General features: G+C 46.7%; 5 protein-coding genes across 5 annotated transcripts; 3 read left to right on the plus strand and 2 right to left on the minus strand.

The window, feature by feature from the left end:
• Positions 1-82: 82 nt before the first annotated feature.
• On the plus strand, positions 83-4,820 carry C8R40DRAFT_1069119 (uncharacterized protein; the record flags this gene model as incomplete). Its single annotated transcript, XM_046226078.1, has 6 exons — positions 83-156; positions 245-256; positions 329-1,058; positions 1,134-1,641; positions 1,822-1,944; positions 1,993-4,820. 6 exons carry the CDS (start codon positions 83-85, stop codon positions 4,818-4,820), a joined length of 4,275 nt encoding a protein of 1,424 aa, XP_046087028.1.
• A 180-nt stretch (positions 4,821-5,000) lies between these two features.
• C8R40DRAFT_169486 (SNF2 family N-terminal domain-containing protein) lies at positions 5,001-9,459 on the plus strand. Its single transcript, XM_046234238.1, has 24 exons — positions 5,001-5,405; positions 5,456-6,157; positions 6,208-6,414; positions 6,471-6,481; positions 6,536-6,604; positions 6,658-6,781; positions 6,832-6,860; positions 6,920-7,013; positions 7,072-7,243; positions 7,298-7,357; positions 7,415-7,440; positions 7,494-7,616; positions 7,672-7,825; positions 7,880-7,901; positions 7,960-8,170; positions 8,224-8,490; positions 8,554-8,614; positions 8,666-8,779; positions 8,835-8,843; positions 8,898-8,992; positions 9,047-9,100; positions 9,160-9,186; positions 9,239-9,256; positions 9,322-9,459. The coding sequence occupies exons 1-24, from the start codon at positions 5,055-5,057 to the stop codon at positions 9,325-9,327; spliced, it is 3,006 nt and encodes a 1,001-aa protein (XP_046087029.1). The 5' UTR covers positions 5,001-5,054; the 3' UTR covers positions 9,328-9,459.
• A 375-nt stretch (positions 9,460-9,834) lies between these two features.
• C8R40DRAFT_169526 (uncharacterized protein) lies at positions 9,835-11,339 on the plus strand. The gene is made up of 2 exons (XM_046234239.1): positions 9,835-10,739; positions 10,787-11,339. Exons 1-2 carry the CDS (start codon positions 10,259-10,261, stop codon positions 11,263-11,265), a joined length of 960 nt encoding a protein of 319 aa, XP_046087030.1. The 5' UTR covers positions 9,835-10,258; the 3' UTR covers positions 11,266-11,339.
• A 74-nt stretch (positions 11,340-11,413) lies between these two features.
• C8R40DRAFT_1170062 (uncharacterized protein) lies at positions 11,414-17,512 on the minus strand (the record flags this gene model as incomplete). Its single annotated transcript, XM_046231475.1, has 13 exons — positions 11,414-12,220; positions 12,272-12,398; positions 12,451-12,570; positions 12,623-13,454; positions 13,510-13,644; positions 13,702-14,522; positions 14,582-15,766; positions 15,830-15,909; positions 15,965-16,056; positions 16,113-16,128; positions 16,188-16,759; positions 16,818-16,914; positions 16,967-17,512. The coding sequence occupies 13 exons, from the start codon at positions 17,510-17,512 to the stop codon at positions 11,414-11,416; spliced, it is 5,430 nt and encodes a 1,809-aa protein (XP_046087031.1).
• A 254-nt stretch (positions 17,513-17,766) lies between these two features.
• C8R40DRAFT_1043630 (uncharacterized protein) lies at positions 17,767-19,709 on the minus strand (the record flags this gene model as incomplete). Its single annotated transcript, XM_046224181.1, has 8 exons — positions 17,767-17,897; positions 17,954-18,063; positions 18,122-18,385; positions 18,441-18,606; positions 18,667-18,810; positions 18,860-18,980; positions 19,036-19,277; positions 19,328-19,709. 8 exons carry the CDS (start codon positions 19,707-19,709, stop codon positions 17,767-17,769), a joined length of 1,560 nt encoding a protein of 519 aa, XP_046087032.1.
• Positions 19,710-19,750: the final 41 nt, after the last annotated feature.

Genomic DNA, 19,750 nt, shown 5'->3' on the forward strand with positions numbered 1-19,750 from the left:
CTATGATCTATGTATAAGTATAAATTCCAATTTCTGGACCTGAGTATCTTTATCCAGCTCCATCTCTCGAACGACCTCCTACATGCAGAGCGCCGCCCCCGTTAATCCGGACCGTAGAGTTTTACCTCCTGGGTGGACAGAAGGATACAATGCACAGTGAGTTGTTCAGTGCTGCTTCAATGGATCTGACTTGATCTGCGTGTTGAACAACTGTCTTTTTATGTTTTTTTTTTTTGGTCTCTAGGAAAGATACTTGGTTCGTAGGCCCAGAATCGCACGTTCCCTGAACTCCACTTTCTTACTTTTCTTTTATTTCGCTTGAATCTAGGTATTATGTTCAAACCAATGTTGTCCCTGCTCGGATCTCATACTTTCATCCTTCAACGGAATATTACGCGGAAACTAATCGGGTAGCAGTAGATGAGGCAGGACCGAGTTCTTCTTCAAATTTCTATGTGCAGCAAGCCTCATCGTCGTCGTCAAAGTTGCAAGGGCGCAATGAAAAATCCGATTGGAAACCTGACCAAAAAGATCCCATGTTCTTCAATAATAATGCAGGTCCAATTGCATCTTCCTCTTCCTCCTCCGGGCCCTCGACAGGTCCTGCTCCTTCTACCTCGTATTCACCATCAAGCATCGGTCATTTGCCGCCTGATCCGACATCGTCTGTCGATCCATCATCGCCTCCACAGTATTCAATCTATTCTGAATCGTCAGACGAACATAGTACACTTTCCGCTGTCGTCGCTCCTGGGCCTGGGTCTGATAGTAGTAGTTCACCAGGGGGAACTACCACAGCTAACGTGGTGTCGCCTCCGGAATACCATAATCCTTCTTTTCTGAGCTCTCCCCCTCCTGCTTCTTCTCCTGCTCCACCACCACCGCCTTCTTCCAGTCTACCTGTCACTCAGATGGTTGGACCACCGTCATCTCAACCAGTGCCGCCAGAAAACCATCCACAACCCTTTCCTTCTACCCCTCATACGAGCAATACAACCAATACAGTCAATGTCAACTCCCTGCCAGCACCTCGTCCGGACTCTACGGGTATGAATTTGGTTAGTCATCTATCACAGGCACAGGTAGTCAATAATGCCTCTCCTTCTCTTATTCACATTCACACTACTGGACAGAACCCTCATGCTCATGTCCCGGGAATGCATTTGGTCGATCGCCCATCACAGGCACCCGTCGGCGTGTCTTCCCCTTCTCTCCCTCCTCATCCTCCCATTCCTCAGCCTACTTCAGCTCCAGTGACTACCACCACTGCACCACCACCCCCTAATGTGCCCGTGCCTACTTCCAATGCCCCCACTCCCGCGCCCGCCACCGCTGGCCACGAAGGACTGACCCTAGCGCAAAGGCTGTACGCGAGCGCCTTTTCTTCACGTCCATCAACGACCGGAGGACCATCCGGTGGTCGCATCTCCACATCATCCCCGAACATACATCTCCCCATAGATTCTCATAGCCACATGCCCCCTACAGTTTCCTTGGCTGCTGTCTCTGCCGAAGCCTATAACAATACTAATATTTCGAATAATAGACCCAATGCAGCTATCGCAAACTCGTTTTATAAGACTGGGGTGTTGCAGAATCTACAATCTCAGAATCAACCGATTCAGCAGCATCGCCCACAAGGTGGGAGGTTGTCTTATCATGCAGGGAGTATGAACTATACCACCGCAGCCGTGGCATCGAACGTTTCGTTATTGAGCACAGTGCATTCACAATCATCGCCTGCAGCATCTACGGTGGCTGGGGGACGGCCACAGCTTCCTTCGCGTCCTCAGTCGCAACAATTACTACTTAATAATGTAGTTCGCCCACAATCGCAGAAGATCGAGCATTACAATTCTTCTGGTAGTGCTGGTAGACCAGTGTCTAAGCCCACGACGGTACCGAGTGTTACTCTGGTAGCACGTCCTCCGAGTCAGACTTCAGGTTCGTTCAATATTCGTAGTGTATGTGGATTTTAATCAATCAGTGTAGGTCCTATAGGGCTTTCGAATCCACATCCAACCACAGCGTCGATGAATTCACACTCTGCCGTCGCTAACGGTCCTGCATCACAATCTGCAACGACGTCAAATACTGCCATGCAGGGACAGATAGGTGTTTCTGGGATTCAGTCCCCTCCGACTTCGATTACTAGTGTACCCGGAGCGCCTTCTGTACCTGCTCGTCCTCCTTTGGCTGTAGGTACAAGTGGAAACTTGAGCAACAACAATAATAATAGCAATACGTTGAATGCTCCTCCACCCACAGCCAATCTCCCAACGTCGTCAACACTGCCCCAGCATTTTGTGGTACAAAACCCCAATGTGCATGCGCAAAATCAAAGTGGAAATGGGAATTTCAATGCTCCTCAGACAGGGTCGATGGCGGATCTACCTAGTCCTCCACCTCAGGTCAATTCTCATGTATCTGTGAATAATCCACTCCCGCCAGTTCCTCCTTCTGGCGCTGGTGTTGCTTCGATGCATAGCTCGCCTGTATCATTAGGACATGGACCACAGTCTTCTATCTCGTCCCAGACTCATTCACCACCGCCACCATCACATTCTGCGACTTCGACTTTGCCAGCTCATGCGCCGCAGTTTACTACAAGTCCTCCGATGTATTCCACATCGCCTGTCGCGAACGTCCAAAGTTCAGCTCAATCTCAATCTGTCCCTACATTTATATCGAGCCCAGGTACAGTTTCTCCTACTGGGTATTCACCTGGCTCCGTTCCACAGCCATCTTCCCCTCCTTCTTTACCTCAACGCCCTCCTCAACGCCCGCCTCAACGTCCTCCCCAACACCCATCTTACACCCTCCCGATGGTTCCCACGACTCATAACCCCCGACCACCTCGACCGAATTCCACCTCCTTTTCTTTCGGGTCAACCTCCGCTACTTTATCGAATACTGGCAACATGCTTGCCAATTTCGGTAAAGCCGCAGGCCGCGTCGCTGGCCGAGCTGCTCTGCGTTACGCGGGGCGTCTAGCCATCGGCAGTGTCCTCGGGACAAACCCTACTCTCCTCTCCGGTCTTTCCGGTGGAGGGTTATTCGATAATAGTTCCTTGGATATGCTTAATTCCAGCCTCGCGAATCTCGATGTTACATCGATTGGTGTGGATATGTCCCAATTCCAAGCTGCGTTCCAGGGTGTTCCGGGGACTGATTATCAGGGGATTATTGATTCGATAGGGCAGCAGCAGCAGACAAGTCCGACTCCTGGGGTGAATTATCATGCGATTATTGGGGCGTTGACGAAGATACAGCATGCGGCGGTGCAGGCGCAGAATCAGAATCATCCGCAAGCACATCCTGCTGCTCATGTTCATAGTAATGCTAATGTTGGTGCGGCTAATAATTATCAAGCGATTGTGAATGCACAGGCACAGCAAATCCATCAGATGCAAGCAATGATGAATTCGTTGAGTATGCAGCAACATGGACAGCAGATGCAGAATATTAACATGCATTCGGGACAAACGATGAATCATAATCCAGCGCACCAACCTCCCAGACCACCACAACAAACGCAGTCTCAGTCTCTGATGCAAACTCATTTGCCAACTCCCTTGCATACCCAGACTCCGTTCCTGTCGCACGGACAAGCCCACCCTAATCAGGCAGCTCAATCCGTTCATACCTCCCCTCATTCTGCACCTTCTTTCCCGACTGCTCACGGTAACAGCGCCGCAGCAACTCCTTACCATCCTCAGTCCGTCCACACTGTTCCTTCTAGTAACTATGGGCCGGCCTCGTCTCCGCCGCCACCACTTCCATCAGTATATTCTACTAATGTTCCTCCGCCGTCTCAACAACAGTCGTACACGGGGGGACCGAACACTACGAGTCCACAGGCACTGCCAGCTCATCTACCTCCTATTCAAAACACTTCCAGTCCTGCAAACCCCTCGCTTACTACGATGTTAGGCACAGTTGGTCATGGATTGATGAACGCGATGCATCAGTCCCCTCAGTCGTCACATGTGCAAAACAGTTCTTCTCCGGGTCATCCTAATCAACATCAGCATGCGCATACGCAACAGCAGCAACAATTCCATGCTCAACAATCTGGTAGCTCCGCTCACCATGTTAATATCAATGGCGGAAATTCTGGAAGCGAATCCAGTACTGGTGGTTCTGGTGGGCCGTCGATGTTGAGTACTGTGGGTCATGAAGCTTTGAACCTTTGGCATCATCACCAGCAGCACGAGCATCAGCAACAGGCGCCACAACAGGATTCGCAAGCCTATGGTGGTGATAATGACTCGAATGGACAAACTTACGACACGAGTTTGTTAAACGGTGGGAACCCGTACAGCGATGGGAGTTCGTACAACGACGGAAATCAAACACAACTAAATTACGACGCTCCACCAGACTTTTACACCATGAATAATTCTTTTGGACCTAACCCATCTCAGGATCAGAATGTCGATATGTCCGACAACGGATTTGACCTGAACAATGGATTTGTCAATGGGGACGAATTTCCGGGGGCTATGTTTCCAACAGACCTAAACGCCAATCAGTTTGACTTCACTGACGGAACTGCGGGGACGTACGAGTACACTTCGTACACGAGCGATGACCAGAACCAAAGTCAGACCTTTGGCTTTGGTACTGATGGTCAAGGTGGGATGGTTGGGTTTGATAGTACCAGTTTTGGTGATCCTGGGACAGGAGACATTTATCAAAATACAGACACAACGTTTTCTAATGGAGGGTTTATGGATTCCGTTGATACCACCGATGTCTTCGATAACTCAGGGGATTTGTTGTTCTCTTCGACAAACGAGACCGTGTTTATGACTTGACTTTACATAAAACTATTTAACTCTGTTCTATCTACTATCTATGTATGTGTAACTTCGAGGTAGTGTAAACACTGTACATTTGTTGCGCGTCAAATGTGCCACGAACACGGAGCGCGTGTTGTCCCCGTGATGATAATGAGTGATTATACAATAAATAAGGTTTCACTCCCGCGTGGTGGCGTGGCTTTTTGTTGTGCCACTCACAAGAAAAAAAGTTCGAAAACAACGACCATCATGGCCCCTAGAACTCGTCGTGCGGCGCGTAACCAGACACCCGCAACTTCGACAACAACGAATACGACCAACTCACCCCTATTTAGTACTAACGCTTCTGTGGCTGAGGATTCCCCAGCGACGACTGATGTCGAGCAGGTGCCGGTAACAAAGAGGACAAACACTAGATCTCAGAGTCAAAGAGGGAAGAAGAGGCCACCTCCAGTTCATAGCGAAAATGAAGATGAAGATGAAGAGGCGGACTCACGTCCTGCTCCCAAACGAAGAGCGACCGGAAAGAGTTTGTACGTGGAGGTTGCTGTACTTGCAAAGAAACCTACAAACAAAGGCAAAGGGAAAGACAAAGATATCGTAAGTTAAGGATATTATCTGCTTGACCTCTTTCTTATCTTAATCTTTAGAAGGCCGTGAAACTTACCACTAAGGGCAAAGGCAAACAAAGAGCACCTCCAATCGACGATGAAAACTCAGAAACAGAAGGAGGACTTGACTACGATGATGCCAAATCTCTTGTGGACTCTAATAGTAGCGGCTCTGAATTTGTCGCTTCTGAAGGGGAAGAAGACGATATCGATGAAGAAGAAGAGCTAGTAATGCCTAAAGCACGTTCTTCACCTGTCAAGAAACGCGTCCCTTCTACCGCCATCTCGCTCGACGGGAACAACTCTGACGAAGATGGTGACACGGTCATGCTTGCCGCAGCTATACAGCTTTCTCGTCAGACTTATCGAAACACCAATGGAGCTGGGCCTTCATCCGATACACAGGTCAATGCGAAGGCTGCGCTTATGGCGGCTGCTGCTGAGCATCGTTTAGCTGACCACGCTAGAACTGGCGTGGACGTTGACGACTCCGTTATGGACTTTGATAGTGCTATCAACGATTTCGATAATTTGTCTGCGCTCTCTGGTTCTGACTCTGACTCTGAACCTCTCGCGAAGAAGAAATCCAAAGGAAAGAAACACACAAAATCCAAATCCAAATCCAAGAAATATAAGTTAGGTATTGAAGAACCCGAACTCATGACGTGGTTGCAGGCGAGAAGAGAACAGAAACGAGAGCAGAGGGAACTCAGCAAAAAGCTGGGCCGCAAACTTACTAATGTGAATCATCTTGCCTTCATTTCGAGTCTGCATTAACAGCGCGTTTTCAGGCGGAAAAAGCTACTCTCGCGTTGCACAAACATCATCCGGAATTGAAGAATGTCTGGGGCGATTTGAAAGCGAAGATTCAAGTCGTCAAACCAGCTGAATGTCAACAGCCAGCTGGAATCAAATTGACGCTTCTTCCATTCCAGAGGGAAAGTTTGCATTGGATGAAGAAACAAGAGGAAGGTCCGTGGAAAGGTGGTATGCTTGCAGTGCGTCCCTGGATCTCTTGTTCCTATGTTGTTGTGAATTTAATGAGCTGTTTTAGGATGAAATGGGGTAATGTCAATTTGATCGTCTAGAAGCCCAATGGTATGTTGACTTTCTTGTCAGCATGGGCAAGACTATCCAGGTCATTGCTTTGCTGGTCTCGGATCGGAAGAAACCTAATCTTATCATTGCGCAAGTACTTTTATACTGGACGTCTACTATAGGCTTGACTAATGCTTTTGCAGTCCCACTGTTGCAATCATGCAATGGAGGAATGAAATCGAAGCACACACAGATGGTATGAAGGTCCTTGTATGGCACGGACAATCTCGAGAATCAGATGTCAAAGAACTCAAGAAACATGATGTGGTCTGTGTGTCTCGTTCATCCAACACATTCGCACTCACTTGATGACATAGGTTCTGACTACATACGCGATTCTCGAAAGGTAGGAATGGCTTGATATCCTTATATGAATATAAATGGTCCTTAATCTTGGTTGCGCAGCTCCTTCCGCAAGCAAGAAAGCGGTTTTAAAAGAAAAGGCAAGATCATCAAAGAACAGTCTCCGGTACACCAGATCCTCTGGCACCGTGTGATTGTAAGTTTTCCATCGGCGCCAAAATGGCATATCTAGTTCTTGACTATCCTTCTTCTAGCTCGACGAAGCTCACAACATCAAAGATCGCGGATCCAACACGGCCAAGGCTTCTTTCGAGTTGGAAGCAGTTTCTCGATGGTGTTTATCCGGCACTCCATTGCAAAACCGAGTCGGAGAGTTGTATTCCCTGATTAGGTTTTTAGGCGGTGACCCATTCTCGTACTACTATTGTCAGCTCCCCCCCTGTCAGTGCCTTTTTCCTGCTGCTGACTGCTGCTGGATAGGCAAACAATGCGAATGCAAGTCTTTACACTGGAAGTTTTCCGACAAAAGGTCCTGCGACGGTCAGTTGAAAATTATGAAACTAATTCTGAGTTAGGGTTGATGCCATATGTATGCAGATTGTGGACATAGTCCGATGCAACATGTATGTTTTAAGTCCCCCGTATGGACCTCTTGGAAATCTCATGACCCTCGTAGACATGTTTTTGGAACAACGAGATCTTAACACCAATCCAGAAAGATGGGATGTCTGGGCCAGGCAAGATCGCTTTCAAAAAATTGAAGATCCTACTAGATAGAATGATGCTTCGACGTACTAAGGTCAGTACTTTCGAATTTATAGCTTGCGTATACTTATGTCAATGAATGTATACAGCTTCAACGAGCCGACGACCTTGGCTTACCCCCTCGAACGGTTATCATTCGCAACGACTACTTCAGTCCAGAGGAGAAAGAATTGTACCTATCGCTGTTTTCTGATGCAAAGCGACAGTTCGGTACATACTTAGACCAAGGAACCGTTCTGAACAGTTAGTCGGCACTCACCATCCATTCAACCTATATTAACTCATATCTTCGGTTAGACTATTCGAATATCTTCAGTCTGTGAGTCAACCCTTTCCCGTTCTTCGTTCTACCTTTCTACTCACTTCACGTTTCATAGTCTTACCAGGATGAGGCAAATGGCATGTCACCCCGATCTGGTCATCAGAAGCAAAAGCAACGCCAACAAGTTTATTACTGAAGACCTCGGGGAGGCCACCGTTTGCAGGATATGTCATGAAATCGCGGAAGATGCAATCCAATCAAAGTGTCGGCATGTCTTTGATCGAGAATGTATCAAGCAATATCTCAATACTGCCATTGAGCAGAATGTATGTGACTTGTCCCTCATGCTCGCGTACACCCGTCCTGAGGATACTTCTAGCCTTCTTGCCCTGTGTGCTTTGTGCCTCTTACTATTGACCTCGAAGCACCTGCGTTAGATCTCGATTCTAGCACATCCAATGCTCGACAGGGAATTCTCGGGCGCTTGAACTTGGACACTTGGAAGAGCTCGACAAAAATCGAAGCTCTCTTGGAAGAATTGAGCAATCTGCGTACCGAGGATGCAACAACGAAAAGCATTGTATTCAGTCAGTTCGTCAACTTCCTTGACCTCATCGCATATCGTTTGCAGAAAGCTGGTTTTACGGTGCGTGATGTCAATGTAAATCTCGCCAAGCCACATTTTGATCCTGTTCATCTATGTACATAGATTTGTCGACTCGAGGGAACGATGAACCCCCAAGCTAGAGATGCGACTATCAAACATTTCAGTGGGTGACGTCCCTTTTGAACGGTCAAAATGATTTCTATCCCTCTTTTAGTGAATAATGTCGAAGTCACCGTTTTCCTTGTCAGTTTGAAGGCCGGTGGAGTAGCGCTGAATCTGACAGAGGCGTCTCGTGTATACCTCATGGACAGTTGGTGGAATCCTGCTGGTATGTTTCTTCCTTCCCTAGGGTGTTTATCTGTGTTAATTCCTTGGAATCATAGTTGAATTTCGTGAGTCTACATTGGATTTTCCTGCGAACGTTGTTCCTCAGTCATATCAAATAGAGGCAATGGATCGTATACATCGACTGGGTCAACATCGACCTGTGAAAGCAATCAAACTCATCGTTGAGGATAGTATCGAGAGTCGTATCGTACAGGTATAATCTGCTTTCAGTTCGACTACTTACGCAATCTAACTTTTTTCTTTTCAGTTGCAGGAGAAGAAGTCTGCAATGGTTGACGCCACGCTTTCTCCTGATGACTCAGTGAGCTATTGATCCCGTTCCTTTTAACTTGAAAGTCGTTGATGTCTTTTATTCCTTAGGCAATGGGTCGGCTCACACCTGAAGACGTAAGCTCCCCTCGTTTATTCCATAACTTTATCTTAATTGATATGCTTGTAGTTGCAGTTTCTGTTCCGCGTGAGTATCTCAATTTCTCGATTCTCTGGTACATACTATATCTAATCTTATGGTTACCTTTCTAGCTGTAGATGGTGATATGAAATGCACATTCATGCTCTGCTTTGTTTTCTCAGCTCACCTTCATATAAATACAAATGTCTATCAATATCAATGCTTATCGAACTTCAAAGTATAGAATTACATAGCACAGATACAACAGTCAAAATGGACATACGTCCTTTAAGCTCCGTTCATCGCGCGTTTCAACGGTTGGTCTTTTGCTTAATCTCCTTCACCCGCTTTGAGTTCCGGGCTTCGGTATACGTGGATACACTTGCCATTGCCCATAACATCCTATAACATATCGCTCGCAAACATCCTATGGTGGCACACATCATTGTGGCGTCGGAGATCGTTCTCACAAGCTTGCTTCTTTTTTGATACATAATAGATGCCATCTATATCAGAATCATGATGAGGAATTCTTTATCCTCATTAAAACCTAAATGAATTCCCAGCTCTTTCATGTTAACCTCTTCGTAGCCACTCGCTAAACGATTCTACAGTACTAGTCGCCGGGATGTTCAGTAAGTCTGAGCTTTGGTTCTTTCTCGAGAGTTGATAGGGGTTGATTAATTTCTAATGTGAACGACAGACTCCTCCAATGACAGACCAGAACTTCCTTTAGAAATCGTCGAACTCATTATCGAATCTGTAGACAATGATCAGAAAACGCTTCGAGCTGCGTCTCTTGTATGCGCTATTTGGCGTACTGCTGCTTTCCCGTATCTGCTGCACGACATTCTCATTTCAGAGGAAGCAGACTATGAGCGAATCAAGAAGCTGTGCTTTCGTTTCCCTAGGCTTCCCACATTTCACGCCCGAAGTATAACCTTACGGCCAGGAACTCGTCTTAGCTCAGAACTTTCCGTAGCTGAAACCTTGCGCTCGTTTTCATTTTCTAGACTGTTTGAAGACAGGAGGTGGGAGCTCAATAAGGTCGCGGCAGAATTTCCCCAGATGCCCAAAGTCACGTCTCTGAAGTGGGTGATGGGAAGGGATGTTCAGCACTCCATAATTGTAGGCCCTTCCATCCACCGACATCTTTCACTGCTTCCCTCGCTCCAACGACTCACACTCAAGGCCAAATTCGAGGATCTGCACGAGCTCGAGCTTTTCCTCAGTTTATGTTGCAGTGGTCTGAAATCTCTGACTTTCCAGGGCATCTGGTTCCGCAATAGTCGTAGTCGCCCTCTAGGATTGAGCCATAATAGTAATCTCTGCTTACTGGAAAGGATTGCCTTCGAGCGCACTCGATCAAGCGACCCTACTTACGACGAAGTGGTTGATCTGGTGATTCTGTTTCTAAAGGACAAAGTCCACCTCCAGTCATTGAGGATTCGATATGACTTTACCATGTCACCCACGAGTCTGGAACGATTACTGGAAAAATCAAAGGAGACACTGGAAGCTCTGGTTATCGAGCCTATTGGCGTTGCAGGTAAGTTATGTAGTTCGTTTTGGAATCGTAGTCTGATATTCTCCTAGACAATCCACTATGGGCTCATTCATGTCAACCATTTGCTCACTTGGGCCCACAGATGAAGAGCTTCACTTTTGGAATACCTCAGACGACGCCGGGCGGCCCGACTTTAACCAACTCTGCTCCTTTCGAAGTTCTCGATTTCTTCCGCTTTGCGCATACTCTTCCTCCATTGCCCCACGTAACCACCTTGACAATCACCTTTCGTATATACAATGAGTGGGATGCATCTGAGATATGGGGCGCTTCCAATTATCCCGAGCGGAACATGAAGATGTCCTGGCATAGATTCCTTTCCTGGCTGGCAGTACAGATGCCGTCGTTGAACTTGCTTGTTTTTTTCGTGAAGTTCAAAATCAAGTTCAACGAAGGAGATCAGGAACGATTTTTTGGATTCGCTAAGGACGCTGTCCCCCCTCTACGGCCTGGTGTCAATATCCAGCTGCAGTGGATGCTAGAACCCGCAACATCTACATTGATTTGAATTTCCTGTAGTCGTCTGTCTATCTGTCTGTTTGTCTCGATAGTATTGGTATCGTTTGTGTTTTGATAGTACTTGTATGTTATTGTTATTTTACTTATTTGGCACGAATCCACTACATGTTACATAGATCGCATCAAAGAAGTCCATACTATACTCTAAGTAGTGGCTGCCCTAGTCGTCGATACACTATACTGGAGTTACGAAGCTTTATCTCTGTATCTTCTTCAGGTTCCAAACCTTCTTCATCATGTTCACGTTGGTGCATATGATTGTTTGCATCCGTGTTCGAACGTAGTTCCGCACTACTCAGGTGACTTCCGACCGATTTTTGAACATCAACCAAGTGAATGAGCTGACGTTGGTAAGGTCTGGCTAGAATAGCTTCCTTGATAATCTTTAGAGTTGTGCCTCTATCTTCAGGGTCCTTCCATTTGTCCTTTACATCGGGCTCGTCTTCATTTCCTCCCTTAGTAGCCTCGGCCTCAGCCGTCGCGGCAGTTAGCTTTGTCTCCATGAAGCGAGAAAATGCGAACAGATCCTTAGTCAACTTGTCGTCTATTTTGAGAGGACCATTCTTTAGAAGGGTGTTAATTGTTTGCCGTAGGTTAGGGACATCCTGTTGTAACTTGTCAAGAGTGATTCTGGAAGGGTCGAGGTTCACATGTTGAGCGGCCAGTTCAGGTTCTCGGTCTCTGCTGACGTTCTGGAGGCGACCAAGCAAATCCAAGAGTGTAGTCATCTCGAGTGGGGTGTTTCCAACACCATTCTCCATGAATAGACATTCGTCTGGAGAGGAATCAATGAGTTTCTTGACTGTCTTTGCTTGGGATTTCGATATCGCAATGTGAAGGGGAATCGATCCATAAACGTTCCGAATTGCGAGGCCTGCTCTTGTATAGTCGATGATTATACTAGAGGTACGATAGTCTCCTCTTGAAACTGCAAGGTGAAGAGGCTGTACCAAATGAATGAACGAAACTACACAAGGGGATAAGACGAGACAAACCGTGTCCAGATTCCCCTTACAATGTTGTTGCAATAATAACTCGTTGACATCTCGGGGAAGCTTTAGCAGGAGATGCTCAAATAGAACGGGTACGGAAGAAGCAGCGAGCATATGATAGATGTTCCATCTGCCAAAAAGTGTTATAACTGACAAGATTTGCTAGCAAGTAGCTGACTTACTTTCGAATTTGATCAGTCTCTGTAGGTGACTGACCATTTGCTAACAAAAAGTCTATGACCTGGGGATCACAGCCAACTTGGACTGCAAGCATTAAAAGGTTGAAGCCACTGAATTTCATCCTGAAACCCCATGAGCACCTCGGGCATCGTAATTGATTTATAAGAAACATACCGTTCTTTCAAAGCTGCAGACATCAGCTTAGGTTTCTTCGCAAAAAGAAGCTTTATGACATTCAATTTGTTGGACAAGATCGCCGCCACAAGCGGCGACTCTCCAAGATTATTGGTACACCAACCAAGTCGATCAGGGAGGATTTGCTCGAGATCGGTTATGCGACGCAAACGGATGCTCAACTCGCTGCCGTGCGTCATTGCATAAAACCGATATGCTTCTAGTGGGCGAGTCGATGCCAAGTACTCGATGATCTTAACTTCCTTGGATGACGATAGAATAGCGCGCCATAATATAGGAGTCACGTCTTGGTCTTGCAATTGATAATGAAAATTTGCAGGATCATTTTTTTGGGCCAGATCTTTACGCTTCTTCCCATGTACCGAGAGTCCCAGATAAATCTTATTTTTATCATTGATGGCACGTATTTCCTTTTCTTCCGTTTCGTCACCATGAGATTGTAGGTCTATCCCACTGCCAGTACGACGGATGTACTCGTCGAGCATCTCTGGTTCATCTGCTGCAAGGATTGCGTCTAATATATATCCTTGGCCGAGCTCCAAAGGAGGCTCTGTGAGCTTGTACAAATCAGCGATGTGAACGAAAGCTTCGAAATCTTTGGTTTTGATAGCTTTTATCAAAACGAGGCTCCCGCCACCCTCTTCATACGTAACATAGTGGCTGTTGAGAAGTCGCGAGGGAGGGAATGGGACTTTCACTGCCGGAGATATTTGAGCGATGTCTATGAAAGGTTGATTTCGTTTTTGAGCAGAGGCGGTAACATCCGAGGCTGCAGAGTCATCATCGCTCAGATTATCCTCATCATCCTCGTCTATCAACATAACAGTCATCAGAACAATTGCTCAATTTGAAACAACGCGACTCACCGAGATTGATATTATTGAGCCTGAAAGCTACTTCTTTCTCGTCGACTGGTTTATACTGCGCTACACAAATGCCGAACACTAAGCGAACAGTACTCCAGTGTCGCCCCTCAATAGCAGCGACAAGTGGTGTAAGATCTGCAATATTAGGGTTAACCATTCTTGCGAAAAATGTAGAAATGGAGGTTTACAGACTGGTTTGCAACCACTGATTGGTTGGATGAGCCACTGCAACCGATACCTTAAGTGCATTTTCCTTTCCTTCATCGGGAAGACAAAGTTTTCGCACAGCAATGTCGTCCCCTTTCCAACATGCTTCAAAAAGTTCATCATATCTATCATTTAAATACATAGGAACAGCTTCCCGGGAGTAGTCGTGCTGTCCTAAGAAAAAGTACTTTGTCGAGCTAGAATTTTGCTGCCAGAGAATATGGTCATGATGGTCGATTTGTATCGAGACATTAGAAGTGGCAGTCGAACGTTTTTCAGTGTCCGCGAACAGAATGTTGTAAGTCTTGGCACCTTTCGATACGAGGAGCCTCTCAGCGTCGCCAAAAAATCCCTTAAGCGCCACGCATTTACGGATGGTTTTTTCCAATTCAACTTGATCTTCTACAAACTTCTTCTTCTGAAGTTCAGAACCAGGTAGAACCCCATTGTCAGATAAGTAGATTGTTCTGGAGACAAAGGTCCTCCAAGGTGTAGTAGGGGCAGTGGTAATTGAATCCAACTTCTTTGTTTCCAATTTCATCTTGTCCTGTTGTTCAGATATGTATCTGTTTATCCAGCCGATAGCGTAACGGGCCCAATCTAGGTAGGTGCGAAGAATCTCCTGATTCGCATATGTACTCGTTGACACCCGAGTAGCCCGGTTTATTGACGCACCAACAGAAACGAGTAGTTGAATCAAGTCAGTGTGGCAACAGAGCGCTGCCTCAACAGGATGTATCACTTGGTCCAAAGGTTCGCCGAGAGTGAAGTTAATGAAGTGGCTGACATTGTTACCATAATTTTGTCTGGAGAGATTGATCAATTAGCATGAGAAGAAGGGTAAGTGCAAAAGAGAATTTCGTACTGGTTTCGAAGTTCCTGTGCTCGCACGACATCCTCTGCCTTAAAGACGACGTTGGCACCGTACGCCAACAAAGTCGTTACCATCTCGAGGTTATTAAGCTGCACAGCAGCAATGAGAGGGAACGTCGGCCGTCCATTGTTCATGTTCATGGAGGGCAAATTCAAAACTACTCCAGCTTTCGGATCCAGGCGAAGCAAAGAATTTACCAGCTTTGTCTTCCCTGCTTCAATCATTTTGTACAAGATGGTACGACCTTGGTCTGCAGCGGAACTTGCGGCACCTGCTTGAAGCAATCTTTCGGCGATGGAACACGCCTGTTCTTCATCCGAATGGTACACTGTTAATAAGAGAGGGTGTAATCGCGGAGCGTCAGGGTACGAAGCGGTTGTCGCAAGATTCGCATCTGCACCACTGAGAAGGAGTGTGTCGATAACAGGCAAAGAAGCAAAAAGTATGGCGTATGATAGTGGGGTAAAGCAGAGGTCCCAGTCTGGGGCGTTGATATCGAAAACGTCTGGCTCTCCAGAATCATCTTCCGGAAGAGCATTATATTCAGTTGGTGTTTTGGGACGTTCACTGACTTCCTTTGATTTGGTCTTTTTGCGTGGGCTGCCATCATTATCGTCCCCATTGTCGTCGTCGACATCGTCACCATCATCTTCGTCGTCCACATCCGTGTCTTCGACTTCCTCCATAGAGATCACACCATCATCCGCAGAGCTCCAGTCATCCTCGGAAGAATCCCGCACTGCTTCCTTCACCTCCACATCACCATTCCCTTCTTCTGCGTCTCCATCCTTCTTCAATAAGTCCTCGTTCATCTTACTCCGCTCTAGCAGCTTTTTTACTACCTTGAGCTGATCCAACTGTGCCGCAATATGCAAAGCGGTCTTTCCTTCAGCTAGTCTCGACGTGATTCTCGCACCGGCATCAATCAGATCACACGCGACATCTTCTGCCTTTGCGAGGACTGCGACATGGAGAGGCATGCGCCCGACGTGATCACGACGATTTACGTCAACACCTTCCGCAATCATTCGAGCAACCGCCGCACGATCCGAAGTGATTATAACCTGGAAGAACTTCTCCGTGGGTCCTATAAATACTTGGGCACTCCATTCTGAATCGTCGATGGGATTGAAGGAGCCGGAGAGGGATTGTCGGCCGGGGTCTTGTTGAACGAAACTGCGAAGATGATGAACAAGAGCAATGAAGAACAGTATAGGTGCGATGAGGACATAGACTTACGAAATCCTCCCCCGAAGATACTGCTTGTCTTCTTCTTCCTGGAGCTTGACTTCATCCTCGTCTATTGGTTTTGGGCAATCCTAACATGAGAAGATTAGTTAGTGAAAGACGACGACCAAAGGAGATATGCCGCACCTCGCAGCAATCTTCCAAACATTCTTCAATGGTCCCGAAGAAAGCAGGATGACGATGAAGGCGACGATTTTTGTTCTTTGGGTTGAAGGTGGCTGAGAAAAATGACAGCGTCACACTCAATAAACTTGACACACACACCACTACTCACAGTTCATTCCGAGATCCTGAGAACAAATGGAAACAATTAGCATGAAATTAATCTCTCTGACATTGAAGGAATCACCGTCTGGTAAATCAATTTATCGATCTTCCTCGCATCCCACCCAGGTCCATACGGGATATGCAATGAGACCACGTCATAACTGTTCATCTCCAAACCCCCGATTGCAACCTCATTCTTCAGATCTCCCTTCAATGTTCTCTTCTTCCTTATATAATATGGTACACTGTTCGCATAAGACCTTCCTCTCAACGTCCTTCTCGATTGGAGAAAGATCTCTCGGGCGTTGGGGTACTTGAGCTTTTCAAACACCAACAACCGCGCAAGACCTTCGACACGCACTATGGATCGCTCGTAGATTGTCGGGTCAATATCAGCACGACATAGGTTTGGAACATAGATTTCGAAGGCACGAGACGAGTATTTGGTGAGACGAACCTCGTATGAGGGAGAGCGACGAGTAACATCAATTGTGTTACACTGACGCATAAGGGCAGTGATAGCTCTGGGATTAGCCCAGATTCGTCTACCATCATATGCACAACAGGGCGCGTCAATATCGAATCCGGCTAGGATTTCAGCGGGAGACGTGTAGAGTCGCAGGACAATTTGGACAGAGCGGTAAGGATATTGTGCTAGAAAGGAGTGCAAACTTAGATCGCGTGAATAACAATAACGAGGAAGGAAACGGACAATGAATGGAGACAGTGTGCTTGGTTCGTACGCAGGTCACATCCCACGGAACGGAGTCCCTTACCGCCTCGTATATCGTGACGATCTTGGCTTCGGCCTTGTGAAAAACGACTGAGCTGCCTGTATCTTTGTAGCATGAAAAAACGGACCTGTTGTGGAGTAAGTCCCCATAAAAATAAATCTATATCTGAAGACGGATAGGCGGATCCATGATAATACTTCCTGATTGCCCTCTTCGACACCTTGGCCTCTTCAGGCAATGGGACCAAGCAGGCCAGCACAGATCCTCCAGCAGCAACGACATTGTTCCAGTCAAGCAGTTGTGAAAGAGACCCTTCACTAAAGACGGTCCAATTCTTCTGAAATTCTTCCAAAGACGGCACCATACACGCAGTACCCTCGGCTTTGCGATCCTTGGGAGAAAGGGGCATAACATACTTTCCGTTGAGGTCTTCCTCGTCTTTGACTATGCGAGCACGAATAGTCCTGATGTCGGGCGGCGCGTCGAAGACATTTACAAGGCCAACGTAGGGATTCTTCAAACGATTATTATCCTTTTCCGTTGCGAAAAGTCGGCGGAGTGCAGCTTCGTCATCGAGAGACGGCTGCAGGACGCTTTCCAGTGAAACTCCAGGTCCTTTGGGCAAGGCCAGAACACGGTCAATGAACGCTTGTGCTTCTGAGTTCTGGGGCATATTGAAGGTCAAAAATTGATGCAGGACGACAGCAGACGAGACTCATTTTATAGGTTCAAGTTGGGCGCTCGGGTGTAAACGTCAACGAACTCTGTATAATAGGTAATGATCCCGCCCACTAACCCCGCCCACTAACAGGGCCTAATATGGTAAAACGGTCTTGCAATTCCGCCTTTCTCAGGCAAAGTTATCATTCACATCAAATTCACATACATAATTGAGTCACACTGACTCAAACGTCGGGGATTCTTTCATTACTTCCCTATACAGAAATCCCGGAATACAGCGTCGAGAACGTCCTCTACGTCAATGATCCCACTGATTTTCCCAACTGCTTGGGCTGCATAACGAAGTTCTTCGGCTCCGAGAACAATATCTTCCGAAGCTATGAGACGAGCGAGTCACAAAAATGGGGCAAGAAAACACGAGGGTGGCACACACAATATTGCAAGAATGACGCTATGAATTGAGACGCAGAGGTCAGATGTGTACGGTGTCGGGCATGTGTAATGAGGGGTGTTGTCGTGCCTTGAGCATCGCTCGTGTCATATCTGAATATCAATAGACAAGCTCACTAGATATCTTAAACGAAGGAGTTGGAACTATTACCTCTGCTTCAACATTTCAGTAAATGAGCTTAAGAATTCGAATGTACGGTGCCCTGTTTCCAAACTAGCAATCCAAGCATTTTTACCTAGCGCGCTTTGAATTTGGATATCAGATGGTTGGGTTTGAAGAAGATCGGACTTGTTGAGCAAAAAGCAGGTTTCGGGGGTAATTAAGTCCTTTGACGACGACGGAATGTGGAAATAGGAGCTTTCGTAAATCTCAGGAAGAGATAAAACGCACAAAGACAAGTCGGAAGCTTGAACCCTGGCAAGATAAGTCAGTTCTTGATAAAAGCAATGTTTCATAGGGAATAACGCACATGCTTTTGGCACGCTCAATTCCAATGCTCTCAACAAGGTCATCGGTAGCGCGAAGACCTGCCGTATCTGCCACAATCAGAGGTAGACCACCGATATCTAGCGACAATTCAAGTATGTCTCGAGTAGTCCCAGGCAAAGATGTCACAATTGCCGCCTCCCGCTGAGCTAGAAGTACAGACGTCATAAAGAATCTTAATAAGCAAAGCACTTGAAGTAGCCATATACCTAAAAAATTGAGCAAGCTGCTTTTACCCGCATTCGGAGGCCCAAAGATTGCTACACGGAGTCCGGATCGAATGATCTCACCCCTTCGACCATCTTCAAGGTGGGCCTGGATTGTTTGGTGCAACTGAAATGCTTTGGCTCTGGCTATCGCCGTGTTCGATAAATATATGTATGTAAGAGACTTTGTACATACCTTGCTCAAAAACACCTTCTTCCAAATCTTCGCCTTCGCCAAAATCAATCAGAGCTTCTACCATGGCCAAGCAATGAATAATTTCTGATCTCAGGTGTTCAAACTGGGCTCGGGATGCTCCCTGATATTCCTAGGTCAACATTTTCCAAACTCCTTGACGAAGAATGCTCACCTACACCGGCAGCCTGAAGAGCTATGCGCCGTTGAGTTTCTGTCTCGGCATCAATCAAATCTTTGAGGCCCTCGACCTGCGTGAGGTCCAATCTGCCACCTTGGAACGCTCGTCGCGTGAATTCACCTGCTTCCGCCGGCCTACAAAACGACAGAGCTGATAGGGCATTTAGAACAGAAGATATGATGGCTCTTCCGGAGTGTATATGTAACTCTACTACATCCTCTGAAGTAAATGACTTTGGTGCTGGGAAGAAGTTCAGCCACAAAAATATCATTCATAAATACTAAACCTACATTTGAAGAACACAGCGAGCCCATCATCCAACACTTCTTGTCGTTCCGGATGTACAATTTTACATCGTTGAAACTTCCATGGATCCGGAAGGCGTTGAGCAGCCGTTTTGATGATACTCTTCCAGACTTTCAGAGCATCTGGCCCTGATATCCTTATAACAGCGACTCCTGCTTTGCCCATTGGTGTCGAAAGCGCGTAAATGGTGCGTCTTTGCGCGTCCGACAAGACAAGGCTGCTATGGGATCGAGTGCATATTTGTAACCTTGTTCTGTTGAGAGAGATTTCGCTAATAGTCACCCGTCGCTCTGAGCAAGATATGCTTGAGTAATATCCTCTCAATGACAATATGCGACGAGCATTTTGAAGGATGACACTCTGCATGCAAAATAAAGGGAAGAGGAAGAGGAAGTCACAAGACACGT

This window comes from Lentinula edodes (genome assembly GCF_021015755.1).
Source record: "Lentinula edodes strain Le(Bin) 0899 ss11 chromosome Unknown C8R40scaffold_15, whole genome shotgun sequence".
Lineage (NCBI taxonomy): Eukaryota > Fungi > Basidiomycota > Agaricomycetes > Agaricales > Omphalotaceae > Lentinula > Lentinula edodes.

Coding starts and splice junctions, on each gene's coding strand:
- C8R40DRAFT_169486 (XM_046234238.1), top strand. CDS start 5,055: ATGGCCCCTAGAACTCGTCGTGCGGCGCGTAACCAGACACCCGCAACT. Junction 6,861..6,919: donor ACATACGCGATTCTCGAAAG/GTAGGAATGGCT, acceptor TTGGTTGCGCAG/CTCCTTCCGCAAGCAAGAAA. Junction 7,014..7,071: donor TCCTCTGGCACCGTGTGATT/GTAAGTTTTCCA, acceptor TCCTTCTTCTAG/CTCGACGAAGCTCACAACAT.
- C8R40DRAFT_169526 (XM_046234239.1), top strand. CDS start 10,259: ATGCCCAAAGTCACGTCTCTGAAGTGGGTGATGGGAAGGGATGTTCAG. Junction 10,740..10,786: donor CGAGCCTATTGGCGTTGCAG/GTAAGTTATGTA, acceptor ATATTCTCCTAG/ACAATCCACTATGGGCTCAT.